The 19,137-nt window shown below is 38.4% G+C and overlaps 2 protein-coding genes across 6 annotated transcripts in view; both read right to left on the reverse strand.

The window, feature by feature from the left end:
* LOC144285016 (uncharacterized) overlaps positions 1-19,137 on the reverse strand; it is a 293,890-nt gene that overhangs the window by 31,060 nt on the left and 243,693 nt on the right. The window lies entirely within an intron of this gene.
* Positions 16,031-17,636, reverse strand: LOC144284062 (olfactory receptor 9A4-like). The gene has a single exon (XM_077848433.1). It carries the CDS (start codon positions 17,280-17,282, stop codon positions 16,341-16,343), a length of 942 nt encoding a protein of 313 aa, XP_077704559.1. The 5' UTR covers positions 17,283-17,636; the 3' UTR covers positions 16,031-16,340.

The following is a 19,137-nucleotide window of genomic DNA, read 5'->3' on the forward strand; positions in this document are numbered from 1 at the left end:
CAGGTAGTGAGTCTCTCTGTCGACCTCCCTCAATTTTTGAAAATCTACTGTGCTTCAGAAATGTCTATTTTCAAGTTTTCAAAAAAAAAAATTCCCCCCCAATTTTCTTTTCCTTTTCTTTTTTCTCTTATTTTCTGTCTTATCTCCCTCTCTCCCTCCATTCTTTCATTCTTTCATTCTTTCTTCCTTCCCTACTCCAGAAAATGAACATATTCTCTGGTTCTCACTTTTTCTTAGGACGTCCCTGACAGCTCCCAGGTATCACCGCTGAATCATTCAGAGCGGCCACTAGGTGGAGGTGTAGACACATTACTGAGAAGGTGCACACCTGTGAGGCTTGGTTAATCGCGGTCTCTGAAGGTTCTGGTTCTGGATTTTGAAAAGGTGGGTGGTAACAGTAGCTATTTATTAATATTAATTTACTTGAAAAAATGAGATAAATAGGGATCCCTGGGTGGCGCAGCGGTTTAGCGCCTGCCTTTGGCCCAGGGCGCGATCCTGGAGACCCGGGATCGAATCCCACGTCGGGCTCCGGTGCATGGAGCCTGCTTCTGTCTCTGCCTCTCTCTGTCTGTCTGTGTGTGACTATCATAAATAAATTTTTAAAAATGAGATAAATAGAATGAAGATACCTATAATCAAGCAGAAACTATCTCAACCAAAAGGCTTCTCATATAACCTCTGATCTCTCTAGTCAAGAGCATTCAGATTTTAGTTAATAAGGACCTGAATCTCAGCACATTTGCCTTTCCGTTTCAGTCATCCCATAATGTGCTCCTCTGTGCACCTCATATTCACACGTCTCTATAAAGTGCACGGTGCCTTTTTGCACACTGTGAAAGACTTCAAGGTGCATACTTTGTGTGTGTTATTGGTCTACAGGTCACATACAACATAAACCAATGTGACCAGCTCGAGAGAGGCAGCACGCAGGACTTCAGTTGCAGGACTCTTAAATGGTAAATTATGAAAACCCTCTACCTGACACTAAAAGTTATTAAATGGATTGTTTTAAAATCCCTCAGTTGAGAAAATTCATACCAAACTGCCAAATCAGCAATGTTTCTCAACGGGTGAGCATTTCCTTTATCAGAGCAGCAACTGCATACATTTAAACTTAGCCCTATGTTATGCTATATGTTGGCAAATCGAACTCCAATAAAAAATAAACAAAAATTTAAAAAAATTAATTTAGCTCTATTATTGCTGCAGTGTGTTGGTGACGGTTGGTGTGCACGCATATTTGCGAGCACCCTGCAATAACACTGGTCTGGAAGGAAGCACCAGGGTGGTGCTTTGGCACCAGATAGGCTCAAGTTCAAATACAACCTCTGTCCCTTTCAAGCTGTGTTTCTTAACCTACGTGGGCCTCCTACTCTTCATCTGTAAAGTGAAGATAATAACTTTTTCTTAGCAAGGCCGTTGTGAGGATGACAAACAATGTATTCAGAGTCATCAGCATGAGATCTGGTGCTGTGTTCTCAGCAATAGTGGTATTTGTTACCAAACAGTAAATTTCACTCTTAATGCAGTTTTGTTCTATCTGTGATATTTAAAGACATTTTTTATCCTTTCCTATCAGACCCCAGGTTTTCTGTCCTATTTGTCAGCAAACTGAACTAGTTGTCTCAGGATTTTGCCTGCATTTACTCTTCCCAGCTGGACCAGCCCAGCCTCTGTTCCAGGCCCTGCCTCCATGAATCTTCCCTTGGCTTCTACATGGAGTCATCTTTTTGAACATTAAGTACATTCCTTTGTACACAGTCAAATCCCCTGGTACCTCTTTTCCTTTACATGTTTCATAATCTTAAGTCATCTTGATATCTATTCACCATCTATCCTCCATCTCCTTCATCTCTCCAATTTCCTATTCAAAATTACACTTTTAACTCAAGAGGAAAGAACCATCATTATAACCCCCAAGTAAGTAAGAGATTGGCCAATTTATCATATCACTAAATGTGGTCAATCTTTTCCTAATTCTTTTTTGTTTTTCAGTTTCCCTAAACTTCTAACACCATACTTGTGCACACCAATTTTTTTCAATGAGTTCACTTGGATAATTCACCCCATAGTTCAGTGAGGTCTACCAGACAGCTTACATGATGTCTCCACACATAATATTCTAGAAGCACTGCTTCATCAGCACCACCTTCCTCTCTTAAGAGGCCCAAGCAATCTAAAGAATTTTCAGTGAATATTACCAGAAACCTATACTTTGCCTTGTACCTTTTGCTCCTCAGTCCACTTTCTGCCTTATAATTTGTCAGACCCAAGTTTAATTTCTGGCATGAAGACTGACTATCTATGAAAGGCATAGAAAATCGCAGTTCCATCTTTGGCATGGATTGAGGATTTGGTATGTACCTGTTCCTTTAAATATCATATTTTTAATTTTCTCCAGTCTCCTCAGAGGTCAACCCTGTAATAGTCAGAGAGGCTGGATATCCGACCTGGGGTCACACAACTCAGAAATGGTAGAGCAGAGACTTGAACCTAATAATGGTCATAAATTTCATGTTTCTCCATTAATCATCTTCCAAAGCAAGAGAGGAATCAGGAAAAGAATCTAGGCTCCTGGGAAAGCTTTTCTTCTGCATTTATAGCTTCTCTAACTGGAGCAATTTTCAGCTCACATCTTGGAGTGCTCCAAAAAGCTCTAGGAAAATAGAAATAGAAAATAGAAATAATATAATCTGGCAGAAGCCAGTTATTTTCTAGAATCCAAACTCCTAAGGCGGAAGTATCTGCTTACAAGATGGCCTTCTGAACCACCTCACAGTTGATTGAACACCAAGTGGATCTACTCTGAAACGTCTATTAACATAACTAGGAATACATGCCAGGAGATTAACCTTGACGGTAGTCAGGCCCTATTAAAAAAGAGTATAAAAACAAAGGGGAGAGAAAAATAAAACAAGACAAAATTAGAGAGAAAGAGAGAGACAAACCATAAGAGACTCCTAAGCATCGGGAACAGAGGGTTGCTGAAGGGAGGGGGTGGGGGGATGGGGCAACTAGCGGATAGACATGAAGGAGGGTATGGATGTAATGAGCACTGTGTATTATGTAAGACTGATGAATCCCTGAACTCTACCTCTGAAGCTAATAATACACCATATGTTAATTAAATATAAATTTTAAAAATAAATAAAAATGAAAATCAATCATGGATTAAAAAAGGGATTTCCCATTTTCTGCCTGATAATGCTCACTTTTCTTTTCAAACATGAAATCAAATATGGTTGATTCTGAGAATCATTCCTTTATTTTACTTCCTCCTGACTGAGTTGGAGGTTCTCTCTCTATGCTGACACACACCCCTGTGCATGACTCTGTGAAGGACCCTATCACAATGTGCTGCTCCGTGACTCAACCCTTCCCTCCTTATACTGTGAACTCTTTGATGGAAGATCCTGGACCTCATCTCTGAATTCTCAGTGCCTAGCATATGGCCTGATGTAGAATGAGTGTTCATTTGCAATTTGTGTGTGTGAAAGATGGAGAGAGGGAGGGGGAGATGGAGGAGCAGAGAGAGTTTGGAAATTGGAAGGATGGAAGAGGACAGGAAAGGAGAAGGGAGAAAGAGAAAAATGGAGAAACAAACAGAGGAGCAAAAATTAAAAATAGATGAATCCAGTGAAACTGCTGTGAGATATTTGGATCCAAACTCCATTAATTACCTTGCTCTCACATGTTTCCCTAATAAGAGAGCATTGATAGTGCTTTACATCCCTTAGTATAAGCTTCAATTCATACTATATTCTACAGCTCTTATCTGAGTCCACTTTGCCTAGGGATGGTTACCCGAGTAAATGACTGTAGGCTTTAGGGGCAAGTCTGGGGAAAGCATATTTAATATACTTGCTGTGGTATCACAGGGTCCTAATCCTGGTGCTTCACACTCTTTTATTTGATGATACTGGAGCTGAGAGCTGGTTCAAATCTGGAGATGGGGCAAAGGGATCATGACTCCACTGGAGTACCTGATCTGAGCCTTCTCCTTCATTCTTGATTTCTCTCAATTACATACACGAAGCAATACTCTTAATGGTTGCCTATATATCCTACCCCGTGAACACCGTGTTCTATTTTCCATATCCAAAGGTGCAGTTCAAAGTCCTGTTTGCCATTTTGACCTTGTTATTTAATAGAGGAAGTATGTGCACTTTGCATCAGTTAAATGCTGTCATGCAACCTCTCCTATTCTGGTTCCCCATAACCCCTTACCATTAGGAAGTCCAGTTCTGTAATGGCATCTCCTAACAACAGCCTCAGCTGATGTCCTCCCTAACCATATTATTTTTATCATCTTGCTGAGCAGAGTATCCTCCAGGCCTGCCTCCCAAGCAGTATGGCCAACTGGTAGGTTTCTCAGTCTAATTTAGTGGCCCCATTACACATTTCTACATTTCCAAGCCTTTTAATCACTACCTTCTGAGTCTTTGAAGGTAATTTTTAGCATTTCTACTTAATTTAATAAAGGCTATCACTTTTTTCAAAATTCTGTGGATCAGAAAACAATGTATATTAGACCTTTTCCCCAGGACTCTTGCCAAGGTTTTAATTCTGCATGATGGGGGAGTGGCTCCATATCAACAAACACTCTTTTCATCAGATTTGAGTTCCAACCACCCTTTTGATCCATCACCCTCTAGACTCACTCCTGGACAGGCTCTTCCAGTGCCTGCTAGTGCCTGCTAGTCAGTTCTTGCAGAAAATTTGATAGGTATCACTCTTCTGTTAGCAGTTTAAGCTCTTCCCTAGTTTATGTGAATATTAAACCTAATTTATGAATCTGATGGAAGGAGAAAAGATGGATGCAGATCCTGAGGAAGATAGCATTGTCTTATAAGGCCTTTGCCTTATCTGAGAGCTCTGACAGTCCTAAAGAAAGGGAGGGAGCATACCTTCCAAAAGGGGAGTGTGTCATTTCTGCAGATCAAGAGAGCTCAGAGGAATCTGGGTGTTCAAAGTTTTCAACTGTGTCTACTCAGAAATCATCATACTGAGACTGAGGGTCCCACTCATTCTCCATCAGGGCCCTGGCTTTGGAGTAGGAGAGCAGACAAGGCTGAACAAGCCTTCTTTGAAATTACATTACTTTTATAATTAAATTCTGTATCTGTTCTTCACTCTGTCAGTCCTCTGACTACAGAGAGTGAGTGTATCTTTAATGTTGCCAACAAGGGCCCTGGGAGTCTCACACTTAGCTTTAAATAGAGCTGAGCCTGCCATTTTCTGTCCTCAACTATGGCACTTCACAAATTCTATAGTCCTTACAGCTACTATTTTCCATGAACCTCTCAGATACTTAGTCTACCAGACTGAAAAATCTTAACAATTGTGTTTGATATATCATTGTAATCATTCTAGGGTCTATCTAAACAGCCAGTGACTGACATCTGACCAAAAAGTGATCCACCTCCAGACTCCCCTCATTTGTGTCTGCTTTCAAGACCACTTCCAATACCAACTGCTTTAGATTGGATTCCTTAGAAATGACAGAGAAAAACCCAGTGGCTCAGCAGTTTAGCGCTGTCTGCAGCCCAGGGCCTGATCCTAGAAACCCAGGATCGAGTCCCACGTCAGGCTCCCTGCATGGAACCTGCTTCTCTCTCTCCCTCTGCCTCTCGTTCTCTCTCTCTCTCTCTCTCTCTCTGTCTGTCTCATTGATAAATAAATAAAATCTTTGGAAAAAAAAGAAATGACCTAAGACAAGGATTTCTGAGAAAATGATTTATGGTGGGAGTGCTCTCTGAAAGGAAAAATGAGGAAAGCAGAGCAGTACAAGGAAAGAAGGCTAATCAAAGATGTGGTCTCAACTGGGGATAGTTCAGCCTGGTCCCATAGGACTTTTGACAAAAGAATTGCTCTGTAGGGATGCCTGGGTGGCTCAGGAGTTGAACGTCTGCCTTCGACTCAGGGCATGATCCCAGGATCCGGGATCGAGTCCCACATTGGGGTCCCCGCGAGGAGCCTGCTTCTCCCTCTCCCTCTGCCTATGTTTCTGTCTGTCTCTGTGTGGGTCTCTCATGAATAATAAACAAATCTTGTAAAAGAAAAAAGAATTGCTCTATACAGTTGGTCTTGTATTGAGACTAATTGAATGGCTTTTTTATCTCTGTGTCAGTCAGTCTTTCTCTGAGAAGGGTAGCTATAAAACTCCTGCATGAGGGGGCTCCTGTCCAGCCATGGGCAATTTTCTAAAGGAGCAGTTGGCTGCACCCAACTTTCATGGTAGCAAGGGGGTGGCTGTAGTCAGCTGGTAGAGGAGATGCTGAGTAGGGGTGCCAACACTCCTACTTCCAAAAAGTCACTTAAGAGAAGACATACTTTTTTTTATATCTAGTGAGAGAGAGATCTCATATACAAATGGAATTGTCCTAAGTAACTAGAGAGAAGATTCTAACAATAAGCAAATTTCAAGGGAGCTATAAATAAATTATTCAACTGCTTCTGTGTATAGGGTTAGAACCAGATTAATCTTTATAAAATTAGAACAGTTTTTGTTGTCTTCAGCACAGTTGTTAACATCCTATTCTCAAAAAATGAATAGAAGGTAAAAGTTTTTTTAAAAGTTTAATCCTACTCTCTTAATTCTAGAAAAGAGAAGCCTCTATTTAGTGGTAAAGAAGAGAAAACAGATTTAAAAACTGGTAAATTTTCAAAAAAAATGGTATTTAGTGCTAAGCATATGGAAAAAAATGCCTGGAAGTCTAGAGAAATAAAGAGAACATTGGTATCCACGGGTGATTTTGTGGAAATGTGTTTTAAACTGTGCACATTCATAGCCTTGAGATTATAGAAAATAAATTTAGGAGAGAAGGTACTGAAAAAATGTTTCACCAAGACTAGACTGTCTCATCATGCTAAGAACAATGATCAGGAGATAGGGGATTATCCCTCATTCAAATATATGGTATGGCTAGAAGAGCAAAGGTCAGCAATGTAAAAAACAGTTGTAATAGCACTGTGAAGATTTTAAAACACTTCAAAAATATAAAGGATCAAGGTGATTATTGTTTTCTGTTAAATCCAATAATGTAGATATCTAGTGTAGACACTCTAAGATCAAGATACAATAGCCTACCACTAAAGGAATTGAAAACATATGGTTCATGAAAGGCAACAAAATACCCTCAACACAGCTCAAATTCCTCATCATGTTAACTGAACCCCCTCAAACTTACAACTGGACCAAAGAAGGAGTTTGCCTATTGCCAAGCATAAAGAGTATTTACCTCAGACTCAAGTGTTCTACATACAGTGTACAGCATGTGTATCACACACACACACACACACACACACACACGAAAAACAACCCATTTTTAAGAGAATAAGTAAAGTAAGTAAACTCAGAGCAGATCCAGATGTTGGAACTATCAGTGAGAGACTTTAAAACAATTATGATTGACAGGGGAACTCTGCAAACTGACTGGCTAGTTAAACAAGCATAATTTGTGGGAATTATAATTTTAAAGGCCATTTAAAGTCCCTGGAATTTGTTCTAAAGGCATATAACAAATGAAGAAATGTTTATTCAAGAGAATCTGGCAAGAATAGCAAGAATCTGTGACACTTGAACTATGACCCAACATCTTCCTTCCCCTTCCCAAATCAATATGATAGAAACCCCACTGCAGACAGGTACAACCAGGAAGAGTAGGCTCCCTTACCCCCAGCTCCAAGTGAAGGGCTACAGCATTTTCCCAAAAGGAGCAGAGGTCTGTATTTCTCCCTCTTCCTCCCCCACAACTACATGTTGCAGAAGCTAATTTCCAGGACAGCAGAGGAAGTGAGTTTAGGATTCCCTGCTTCTACTCCATTTATAGAGCAGAGGCTCTACCTTAGGGGCAGCACATTGAGAATATGAGGGCTCAAATCACGCTTCCTCAAACTCACTCATAGGGCAGAAGTTTCAAAACAGGATAGGCAAGTCAAGAAGTTAAAAAACTATTGCTACTGTCCAGCACCCTGCAACTAAAGCAGGGGTATCACTTAGAAAGGATTGCGCCACCATCCCTAATCCCAATTACAAAGTCATGGCTCAGATATTTTTCCTAAATATAGAGCCAGGTCTGAAGGAACTGACTATTTGAAAGAGGATGAGGAGGTTCTAGCCTAAGGGCACTTTCAAAAACAATAAAGGTTTTGGAAAAAATAAATAAATAAATAAAGGTTTTGGTAGTGAACAAAGGAGGAGTCTGGTAACTTCATAAGGGATAGAAAGAAAAGTATAGGGCAGCTAGTTTAACAGAGGGAAACAAAGAAAGAGCTAAGAAATGAATTCCTAGGGTCAGAATAAATGTCAAACTCTGACCTCAAAAATCACCTCTGTAAAGGAATCCGAAATTAATTGGATCAGACTATGGAGCAATTTATGCCCCAGGACATTGTTAAAGATAATAAAAGAATTAGCCAGCAATCAGTAGAGCCTAATAACTGTAATAATAATAATCAGGGAAACAGTCAGACAAAGAATCCTGTTAAAATCGGTGTTACATCAGGGAGAATGTAAATATGCTTAAAACTGTGGCCTCTAAGGAGTGACACCAGAGGGTACACCTTGCCAGGGAAATGGACCTCACTAAAATAGTCCAGCCAGGACACTAAATAAATCAGCAAGCAAACAAACTATAGTACCAAGCCCCTGAGATGGGGTATCAGTATCCATAGTGTTACCATATAATATCTAAAATGTCTAGTTTTCAATGAAAAATTTTAAGACATGGAAAGAAACAAGAAAGTTTGGCATACACAATAGGAACAGCACACAACAGAAACTGCTTGTAGAGGGGCCAGATATCACTTTTAATGGTCATAGACTTCAAAGTAGTGATATAAATATGTTCAGAAAACCAAATGAAAAAATGCTTAAAGAAGTAAAAGCAGATATGTTGGCAAAAGTTCTTCACATACAGAAGATAAACAAAGAGATCAAAAAAATTTTTTAAAACATCAGATGGAAAAGCAAGAGTTGAAAAGTGAAATTAAAAATTGAGTAGAAGAGCTCAACAGTAGAATATTTTATAGAAAAATAAATTAGTAAACCTGAAGACAGATCAATAGGAATTATGCAACACAAAAAATAGAGAGAGAAAAAATGAAGAAAAATGAGCAAGGCCTCAGAGAAATATGGGACTCCATTAAGTTCACCAGCATATATGTAATGAGAGCACTAGAAGCATAGAAGAGATACAAAGAATAGTAAAAAAAAATACTTGAAGAAATGACTGCTAAATATTTTCTAAACTTTAATACTATAATATACACATCCAAAAAGGTGAATGAAATCCAAGTAAAGTAAATTTAAAGAAATCCACAAACTAAGGTACTAAATATACTTCAATGGTACATTTTCTAAAAAAACAAAGAAAAAAATTCAAAGCAGCAAGAGAAAAACTTTTCATGCACAAGAGAACCCCAATAAGGTCAACTGCTGACTTCTCATTGAAACATTTAATACCAGAAGGCAATGGGATTCAGAGTGCAGAAAGAAAAAAAAAACATGGTCAATAACTATATTGTACACCGGAAATTAATATAGCATTGTGTGTAAACTATACTTAATTAAATAAATACATACATACATACACACATAGTAAATCAAGAATCTTATATCCACAAAACTATCTTTCAAAACTGAAAGCAAAAGAGACATTTCCAGATAAACTAAAACAGAGATTTTATGGCTATTAGTCCCCTCCTAAAAGAAATACTAAAGAGGGGAACCTGGGTGGCTCAATCGGTTGAGTGTCCAAATCGTGATTTTTGGCTCAGGTTGTGATCTTGGGGCCTTGGGATCAAACCCCAAGTTGGGTTCCATATTCAGCAGAAAGTCTGCTTGGGACTCTCTCTCCCCTTCTCCTTCTGCCCCTCCTCCCTATATTCTCTCTCTTTTTCTCTAAAATAAATAAAATAAAACTTTTTTAAAAAGAAGTACTGAAGAAATCTCTTCCAATTAAAATCAAATGATTCCAGACAGTAATTAGAATTCATATATATGCAAAGAAATAGCACTGGTAAAGGTAATTCTATAATGATAAAAGATAGTACAAATGCATATTTCTTCCCTTGCCATCTTTAACTGATTTAAAAAGCAACTATATAAAATACTAAGTACATATTGTTGAGTGGATAACATAAAGAAATGTAATATATTTGCCAGTAATAGCATGAAGGAGATGAGTAGAGACAGAGTTGTTTTGGAGAAAGAAAATGACATCAAATGGCAGCTTGAATCTGAGGCAACTTGAATCTCCCAGTTTCTTTAAAATATAAATAAAGTAAAAAATTTTTAAAAATTAAAAATATGTAAAGTAATAACTGTAACAATGTATTGCTAACTTTGTAACTATATAGACACATATAATAACAGTAAGAAAAGGAGAAAGTGGAGGTAGGTTGGTGCACTGGGTAAATGTGTAATGAGCACTAAGGAGGGAAAATGATATGATGAGCACTGGGTATTATATGCAACTGATGAATTATTGAAAACTACATGTGAAACTAATGATGTACTATGTGATGGCAAATTGAATTTAAAGAAAGAAAAAAGAAAAGGAGGACAGGGACAGGCTACATAAGAGTAATGTTTCCCTAGCTAACTGGCATTGTTAGTATAAATCTAAAGTCAGTTCTAAGTTAAGATATACATGGTGAACCATGGAGCATCACCTAAAAAAAAATTTTTCAAAGTTGAATACTTTAAAAAAAAACAATAGATAAAGAAATCAAAATAAAAAGCTTTTACAAAGTGAAGAAAACCATCAAAAAAATTGTAAAGGCAACCTACTGAATGGGAGAAGATAGTTGCAAATGATATATCTGACGGGAGGTTAATATCTGAAATATATGAAAAAAATAATACAACTCAGCATAAAAAAACCCAAATAATCCAATTTGAAAATGAGCAAAGGACCTGAATAGACATTTTCCCAAAGAAGCCATTTAGATGGCCAACAGACACATGAAAAGATGCTCCACATCATGAAACATTAGGGAAATGCAAATCAAAATACAATCATGTATCACTTCACACATCTCAGAATGGCTAAAATTTAGAAATAAGTGTTGGGGTACTTGAGTGGCTCAGTCAGTTAAGCGTCCTTTTTCAGCTTGATCCCAGGGTCCCACATTGGGCTCCCTGCTCAAAGAGGAGTCTGTTTTTCTTTCTCCCTCTGCTGCTCTCCCTGCTTGTGTTCTCTCGCTCTCTCTCTCTCTGAAATAAATAAGTAAAATCTTTGGAAAAAAATAAAGAAAGAAAGAAGAAAGAAAGAAAGAAAGAAAGAAAGAAAGAAAGAAAGAAAGAACAAGTGTTGACAAGGATGTCAAAAAAAAAAAAAGGAATGCTTGTGCACAACTGGTGAGAATATAAATTGGTACAGCCACTGTAGAAAACAGTATGGAGGTTCCTCAAAAAATTAAAAATAGAAATACCATATGATCCAGTAATTCTACTACTGGCTAATTACCAAAGAAAATAAAAACACCAACTAGAAAAGATATATGCATCCTTATGTTTATTGCATCATTATTTACAATAGCCAAGATATGAAAGCAACCCAATAAATATATACTATATATACTATATATTGATATATACTATATATATCAATAAATGAATGGATAAAGATGTGGTATATATATATATAATGGAATATTACTCAGTCATAAAAAATGAGCTCTTCCCATTTGAGACAAAATTGATGGACTTAGAGAAAAAGTGAAGTCAGTCAGACAAAGACAAATACCATAGGATATCAGTTAAATGTGGAATCTAAAAAATAAAACAAATGAACAAACAAACAAAACAATTCATTATTACAGAACAAACTGGTGTTTGCCAGAGGAGAGGTGGGTGGAGAGATGGGTGAAATATATAAACAGAATTAAAAAGTACAAACTTCCAGTTATGAAATAAATAAGTCACAGAGATGAAAAGCACAGGATAGAGAATACAGTCAGTAATATTGTAATAACATTGTATGGTGACTATATTTATTGTGGTGAGCACTGCGTAATGTATAGAGTAGTTAAACCAAGATGTTGTACATCTGAAATTAATATATTATTTGTATGTTAATTATACTTCAATTTAAAAATAAAACATTATAATCCAAATAAATAAATAAATAAAATGTCATACCAGTAAATATTCATTTAAGGTAAAAATAATATAACTATGATTAATATGTGAAATGATGTAGTGGAAAAGATGACCAACATGCATAAACAAGGAGGAATTTCAGCAGAGAAATAAAAACTATAAGAAAGAATCAAATGAAGATATTATATATTTTTAAAAAAACATTGCAAGAGGGTAAAGGAATTCCTTTCATAAGCTCATCAGAAGACTCAACAAAGCTGAAGAAAGAAATCAACAGACTTGAGAATAGGCCATATCATATATACACAACATAGTTTCCTAAGTTTGCCACCACCTAATTACTTTGACCATAGTATTTTATATTCCCACCAAAAACATATAAAAGTTCCAATCCCTCTCTCTCTCTCTCTCTCTCTCTCTCTCTCTCTCTGTGACTATCATAAAAAAAATAAAAAAATAAAAAAATAAAAAAATAAAAAAATAAAAGGGATCCCTGGGTGGCGCAGTGGTTTAGCGCCTGCCTTTGGCCCAGGGCATGATCCTGGAGACCCGGGATCGAATCCCACGTCGGGCTTCCGGTGCATGGAGCCTGCTTCTCCCTCTGCCTGTGTCTCTGCCTCTCTCTCTCTCTCTCTCTCTCTGTGACTATCATAAAAAAATAAAAAAATAAAAAAATAAATAAAAAAAGTTCCAATCCTCAAGCATTAATGTCAATACTTAGTATTCCTAGAGTTTTACTTTCTTGCTATCAGATGGAAGTGATGGGTTGATGGCTGAGTAAATTTTGGCAAGTAACTTAACCTCCTCAGGCCTTCATTTTCTCATCTGTTAAGTGAACATAATACTCCTAACCTCACAGGTTATGGCCAGGATTGAATAAAAATATGCAGAAATTACAAGGTATTTAGTATGCAATCAATACTTCATTCTTTCAATATATATGATTCCAGGGCATTCAGCAAAATTCTTATACAGTACATGGTCAATATAGAAAAATCAGCCAAATGTTATAGAAGTTATATTCTGTATCTATATTAAAAGAATTCCTCATATTCATTGACAAAATAACAAAGAAGTTAAGAGCAAACGTGTCAAGTTGCATTTCTGTTCTTTTTTGAAAATTCTTTATCAATATTAATAAAACACTGGAGATATTCCAATTTGGAAAAAAAGAAATTATTCTGGTGGCTATGCAAAATAAATAGAAGTTTTAATTACAAACAACTCCCTTATTTTTCCTTATCTCCTAATAAGCATAAGTATAAAATAAATTTCATATTTTAATTTACATAATATAAGCAATTATTTATGCATCATTAATGTTGAACATAGGGAAATACTCATAAGACATAAAATAGAAAAGCTGAAAGTCTTCTCAGAGATATATAATGGATACTAAGTGGATAAATATTTTATTGTCACCAAGGAACTTTTTCAGAAGAGAGACTATTACAACCTTTCTTGGTTGAAAGTAGCATCATCTCTAATTTTGTTTTGTTTTTACTATGAACATATAACTAACAACACAAAGCATATGTTATGAGGCCAAAGTGTAAATCAAATAAAAAACTGCAATACATTACATATGACATATATCAAAGTATACATAAGACTTACTTTGAGTATGATAACTCAATGTACACAAGAAGTTCAAATGAATGTCTATAATTAATATTTCTTTTTGAACACCTATATTGATTACATATATATACACAAATATATATATATATATATATATATACACTCAGTTGTAAGGAGTAGAGACAAAAATATAAATAGAGCAAGAGGCTATTGAGGTTTTATAGTATAAACAGCAGAAGGGGAAGTGTGAGTCATCTAAATTTACTATTGTGTAGGTCATACCTGCAGCTTGGGAAATTAGAGTCTCTAGTATGAATATGGAGTAGACATCCGGGTTGAAAATAAGCTTGGCTTGCAGGGCAGGTGCACAATGACACAATAGACTGAAGGTCTGTGTCCTCATAAACTCAAACCCAGACACCCACTGCAGCTGATTTGGGGGAAGGGGCTTCTTAGGACGTAAATAATTTTAAATGAAGTAATTAGGCAGGGCTTTGATTACATGAGATTATGTTCCCAAAAGAAAACAAACAAACAAACCGGAGTGCAATTGCTTTCTCCTCCCAATCATATAACAAGGAAATACCAATTAAGAACATAAAAAGAAGGTGGCCATCTACAGGTCAGGAAGAGAATACTCACCAGACACTGAATTAGTATGAACCTTGAATGTGGACTTTCCTGTCTCCAGGACTAGGAGAAAGAAATTTCTCTTGTGTAAACCACAAAATGTACAGGGTTTTGTTACAGTAACCCAAAAAGGCTAACACAGTAACTCCTTCATTCAAAAATCAGAGAACAAACGGAAGATCATCGTCTTCAGTACAAGAGATCTTTAATGCCCCTTCACTAGTTCTTCAACCTGGGACTCTCCTTTTCTTCTCAAAGCCAAGGGCATTCAGAGAGGCAGTCTAGAATACTACATATCTGAGATACAGAAGAGGAATGGAAATGTTGGTTGAGCAGAAGGGGAAGGATAGGAATGTATTATCAGTGGGTGGTCAGAGCTTGACTTGAGGGGAAAGAGAAATGAGGTAAAGGGAAAGAAGGAGAAAGAGAGAACAGAAGAACTCAAGGGGAAAGGGAGAGAAGAGAGAAGATAGTTGGTAGGTGAACAAAGGGTGATCTGGACAGGGTGCAAGAGGCATGGGGGATGACAGGTTGAAAAACCAAAGAAACCATACAGGAGGACAGTGAGGCTCTCTTCTGTCCTCCTAATTTGCCTCTACCAGCCCAGAGACAACATAGGCTGTGCAAAGCCTTGTGTAAATGAGAAAAGGCATCCTCTCTGGAGTACTGAAGGAGAAAAAGTGGTATTGTTCTAGAGAGACAGCAGACCTCAGGAAATGAGCCTGGGGTGGGAGATATCTTTATGTCAGTCTTCAACCCTTTCTCCAGTGCAGTCCCATCACAACCCGTTGGTTGGCTGGGAGAGGATGAGCTGGATTAAGGCCCCACTCTCAACATCTCATCTGGTGCCATATGCAGGGAAGTCAACTAGATCATACTTACTGGTCTTCCCTGTCCTCACCAAAAGGAAGGCATCCTCACACAGTACAATCCCATGGAACACCATCACCCACTGCTGGCTGACTCAGTATCTCCACCCATTTCTGAGCTGGCAGGTGCTGTTGAGTGTTACCATTAAATCAACACCTTCCTTCAAACCCCTTCTTCAAACATTATGAACTTCCTACAACTGCATTGCCAAAAAAAAAAAAAAAAAAAAAAAAAATGCCCTGGAATTCCTAAAGAACTACGAGTTAGGAGAGTAGCTTTTCATTCCTCTGATGCTCCCCACAGGGAAGATCTAAGGAAAGCTACTGAGACATTTGGATTTGGGAAGACATAGAACCAAAGGCAACATGAAGCCTGAAGCCTGGGTCTGGAAGCAGTCTCAACAGACATAGTTGGTTTAAGCAGGTATAAAACACAGGATGCTCTCTCTAGAATTAAGTCCTTTAATTCTTATTTGTCTCAATCCCCATATATGCCAAAATATTTCATATCTTGACATCACCAAGACTTACTAAAAGGAAAGCATTCCAATCCCTTAATCACCACTCTAGATCAGTTCTGTGGCAAAATGTATATAACATTATAATTTGAGGTAGCAATGGTGCCAAGATAACATGATAAGCAACATGAGAAAAGGAGAACCATAGAATAAAGTGCATACAGTGATAACACAAAGAAATTATATAAAAATATATGAAAAACCCAACAATAGTTGATAAAGTAACAAAGTGAGCATCTCTCCCTTGGTACTCTGATTATGCCAGATGCCTCCCCTCACCTTCTTCCCACTTCCTTCCCTCCTAGGAAATATATCTCCAGCAATGGATTATAGAGAAATTAATTGAGCTATGGAAAGCTACAAAAATATATGTATTTCCTTTCTCTAATCCTCACATTTCCCAAGGATGGGCTTTCATAGTTAAATATTGGAATCATCAGAAACTGAGAATTGAGATTCTAACGGGCAGAGAATGGATTTCATTTTTCTCTTCTCTTCTTCCATACCTCCTTGGGAATTGTACACTATTAACCTTTGAAACATGATGATGATAAGATTGGAATTATGGTTTTCTGGGTTCCTAAACAATCTATAGTGTGGATATTACCACCTAAAACTGAGGTAGAGAATTCAACCTTTGAAGAGTTGATTACAGCATTTCATAAGATCCCAAAGGGCCTCTTTGACTTTGTCGTTCCTGAGGGTGAAGATGAAAGGATTCAGGAAAGGGGTTAACACAGAAATCAACAGGGAAACTATTTTATTATACTCCGCTGCCTGCGTTAGCTTAGGTTTCACATGGATAAACAAGCAGCTGCCATACATAATAACAACAACAGTGAAATGAGAAGCACATGTAGAGAAGGCTTTCCTCTGGCCTGAGGCTGTGGGCATCCTGAGGATGGTGCAGATGATGTAGGTGTAGGAGATAACTGTTGGGGCCAGAGAACCAACGATAATGACAATAGCCATTAAGAAAAGAACAAACTCTGTGAAAAGGGTGTCATCACAGGATAGTTTGAACAGTTGCCTTCGGTCACAGAAAAAATGGTCTAACAGATTGGACTTGCAGAAGGTAAACTGAAATGTGGCATAGACAGGCCATATTTCAGAAAGAAACCCAAATGTCCAGGACACAATGACCACCCAGATGCAGGTGCGGCTGTTCATAATGACATTGTACCTCAAAGGGTTACAGACAGCCACGTAACGGTCCACAGCCATCGCTCCCAGTAATGCAAACTCTGTAGTCGCCACAGCAAGGTACAGGAAGAGCTGGGTGGCACATGCAGCCAAAGATATCGTCTGCATCCCAGGGAGTAGCAACCCCCAAAGCATCATAGGAACGATAATAGTTGTAATTAAGATCTCCGAAGCAGAGAGGTGACCAAGGAAGAAATACATGGGGGACTGCAGACGTTTATCAACACACACAATCACAATGATGACTGTGTTTCCCACTAATGTCACTGAGTAGGAGAAAAAGAATATAGCAAAAAGAATGTGGTGTAGTTCTTGGGACCCGGGGAAGCCTAGAAGGTAGAACTCAGTAGCACTAGACAAGTTGTTCATTGTTTAGTCCTTGTTTCTACTCCTTGTACCACCTAGGATCAAAGACACAACAGCTCCACATGGTCCTGCTCTCAAAAGAGAAGGAAGAGAGGTTAGGTTGACAAACTATTTCCAACCTGAAGATCAGGTGATGTGTCTCTACTGCTCACACACTGCACAAGGCCACACCTGAATGTGGGCACATCTCATCCAGCTCAAGGCTACCTGTCTGGACTGGGGAAAGATTTATTCCTCTCTACTGGGGATAGGAAAACATACCCTGTCTTTCTACACCACTGGAGGTGCCTTCTCTCAGGGCACAGAGGATAAGACTGTTTAACTGGCCAGTTCTGAATATGAGTTGATCAGCCTCTCCAGTCCTGGGATCGTCCACTCCTTATGTTCGCTGTAGCAGATGACGTAATGGTGGTCCAGGTGATGTTCAAAACATGGAACGTTGAACCCTGTGCCTCATCCCTACTGGTACTGTCTAGATCCATCTTGGGGCAGTAGAAAGGTGGCATGGGATCTAAGACCAACACCCCTGCCTTCTCCAGATGGTAAACCTCCACAGTACAGAGCAGCAACATCTACAAATGAGAACTCAGCAGCTTGAGATAATTTCCCGGGGCAGAAGCATTCTTCTCTAATTCCACATGCCCTGCAAAGTGTTGGGAGGGTGGAAAAGTGGCACCTGGCACTGACAATGATAGATCTGAGGCCAGTAGCCACTTAGGATGTCTGGATCACTCTCACTTTACCCATCCCATTACTCACATGTCGTCTCCTCAGAGGACTCTTGCCAGTTACCCCATCCCAATTAGGAATGATTTCCTCATTTTTGGATTTTTGGACATTAGCATTTCTTCATAGCACTTATTATTACCTGATATGATATGTGTACCTATTTCTTTCCTTCATGTAACATGAAGCAAATGAAGCAGTGCGTTTGCACTGCTGCACAGAACAAACAAAAATCCCTGCCCTGTTGAGCTTATATTCAAGGGGAGGGTGGATGTTAGACCATACACAAGAAAAGTAACTAAAATTACGGTGTTAGTTTATTGATCATGCCAGAATAACTATAAAGCAAGGAAGATGGACAGGAAATTTAATTTTATTTATTCATGTTCCTCTATGACACTAGAATATAAACTCTATGAGGGCAGGGACATGTTTATGTATATAATATTGTTGAGCTGTAAAGCAGTGCTAGTAAATTGTTAGTATATGGTGGATGTATGGATGTGTGATATATGATTCAATAGTATTTGTTCCTCACCTGAATAGCCTGGCCACACCCCGAGAGCCTACTCTTCTTGGTTTCCCTTCATGGCTCATGTTATCATTTTCCCCTCCTCACTTCCCTTACTCATACAACCTCCTCTAAGGCTCTGTGGGCTATTTAATGATGGAGAAACAGGTCAAGGACAGAATTGTTGGGACAGCTCAGAGATCTATATTTCTACAATGTCTGCATAATGAGCACTAGGTGACAAACAATAGAAGAATCTTCTTGTTCTCAAGCAGCGATGTCTGTTCTTAGTATTGGGACAGAGAAGAACTGAATATTCTCTCAGTTGTGTATGGAAACACCAGAAAAGAACTTGTCCACCCTGCTGCTCCCCTTGTCAACCCTTCAGACTCTATGCCTCCTTGTTGTCGGTCCCAGCCAAGCCCAGAACTCCCACCTTGGTCTTCTTTGACTCTTTTCTTCTTAGTGGAAAACCATGAGAAGACACTCACCTCCATGGAGAGGACTCCACCACTTCTCAGGCTCCCCTGAGCTCAGCCAAGGCTAACTCCTGTCTGCCTACTGCTCAGCCATGCACAGGGGCCAGAACAACTTGCTCAGGAGGAGCTTAGGAAAAAGTCC

The sequence above is a fragment of the Canis aureus genome, chromosome 15 (genome assembly GCF_053574225.1).
Source record: "Canis aureus isolate CA01 chromosome 15, VMU_Caureus_v.1.0, whole genome shotgun sequence".
Classification (NCBI taxonomy): Eukaryota; Metazoa; Chordata; class Mammalia; order Carnivora; family Canidae; genus Canis; species Canis aureus.

Excerpts from the sequence above, each read along its gene's own strand:
- LOC144284062 (XM_077848433.1), bottom strand. The coding sequence starts at position 17,282 with ATGAACAACTTGTCTAGTGCTACTGAGTTCTACCTTCTAGGCTTCCCC.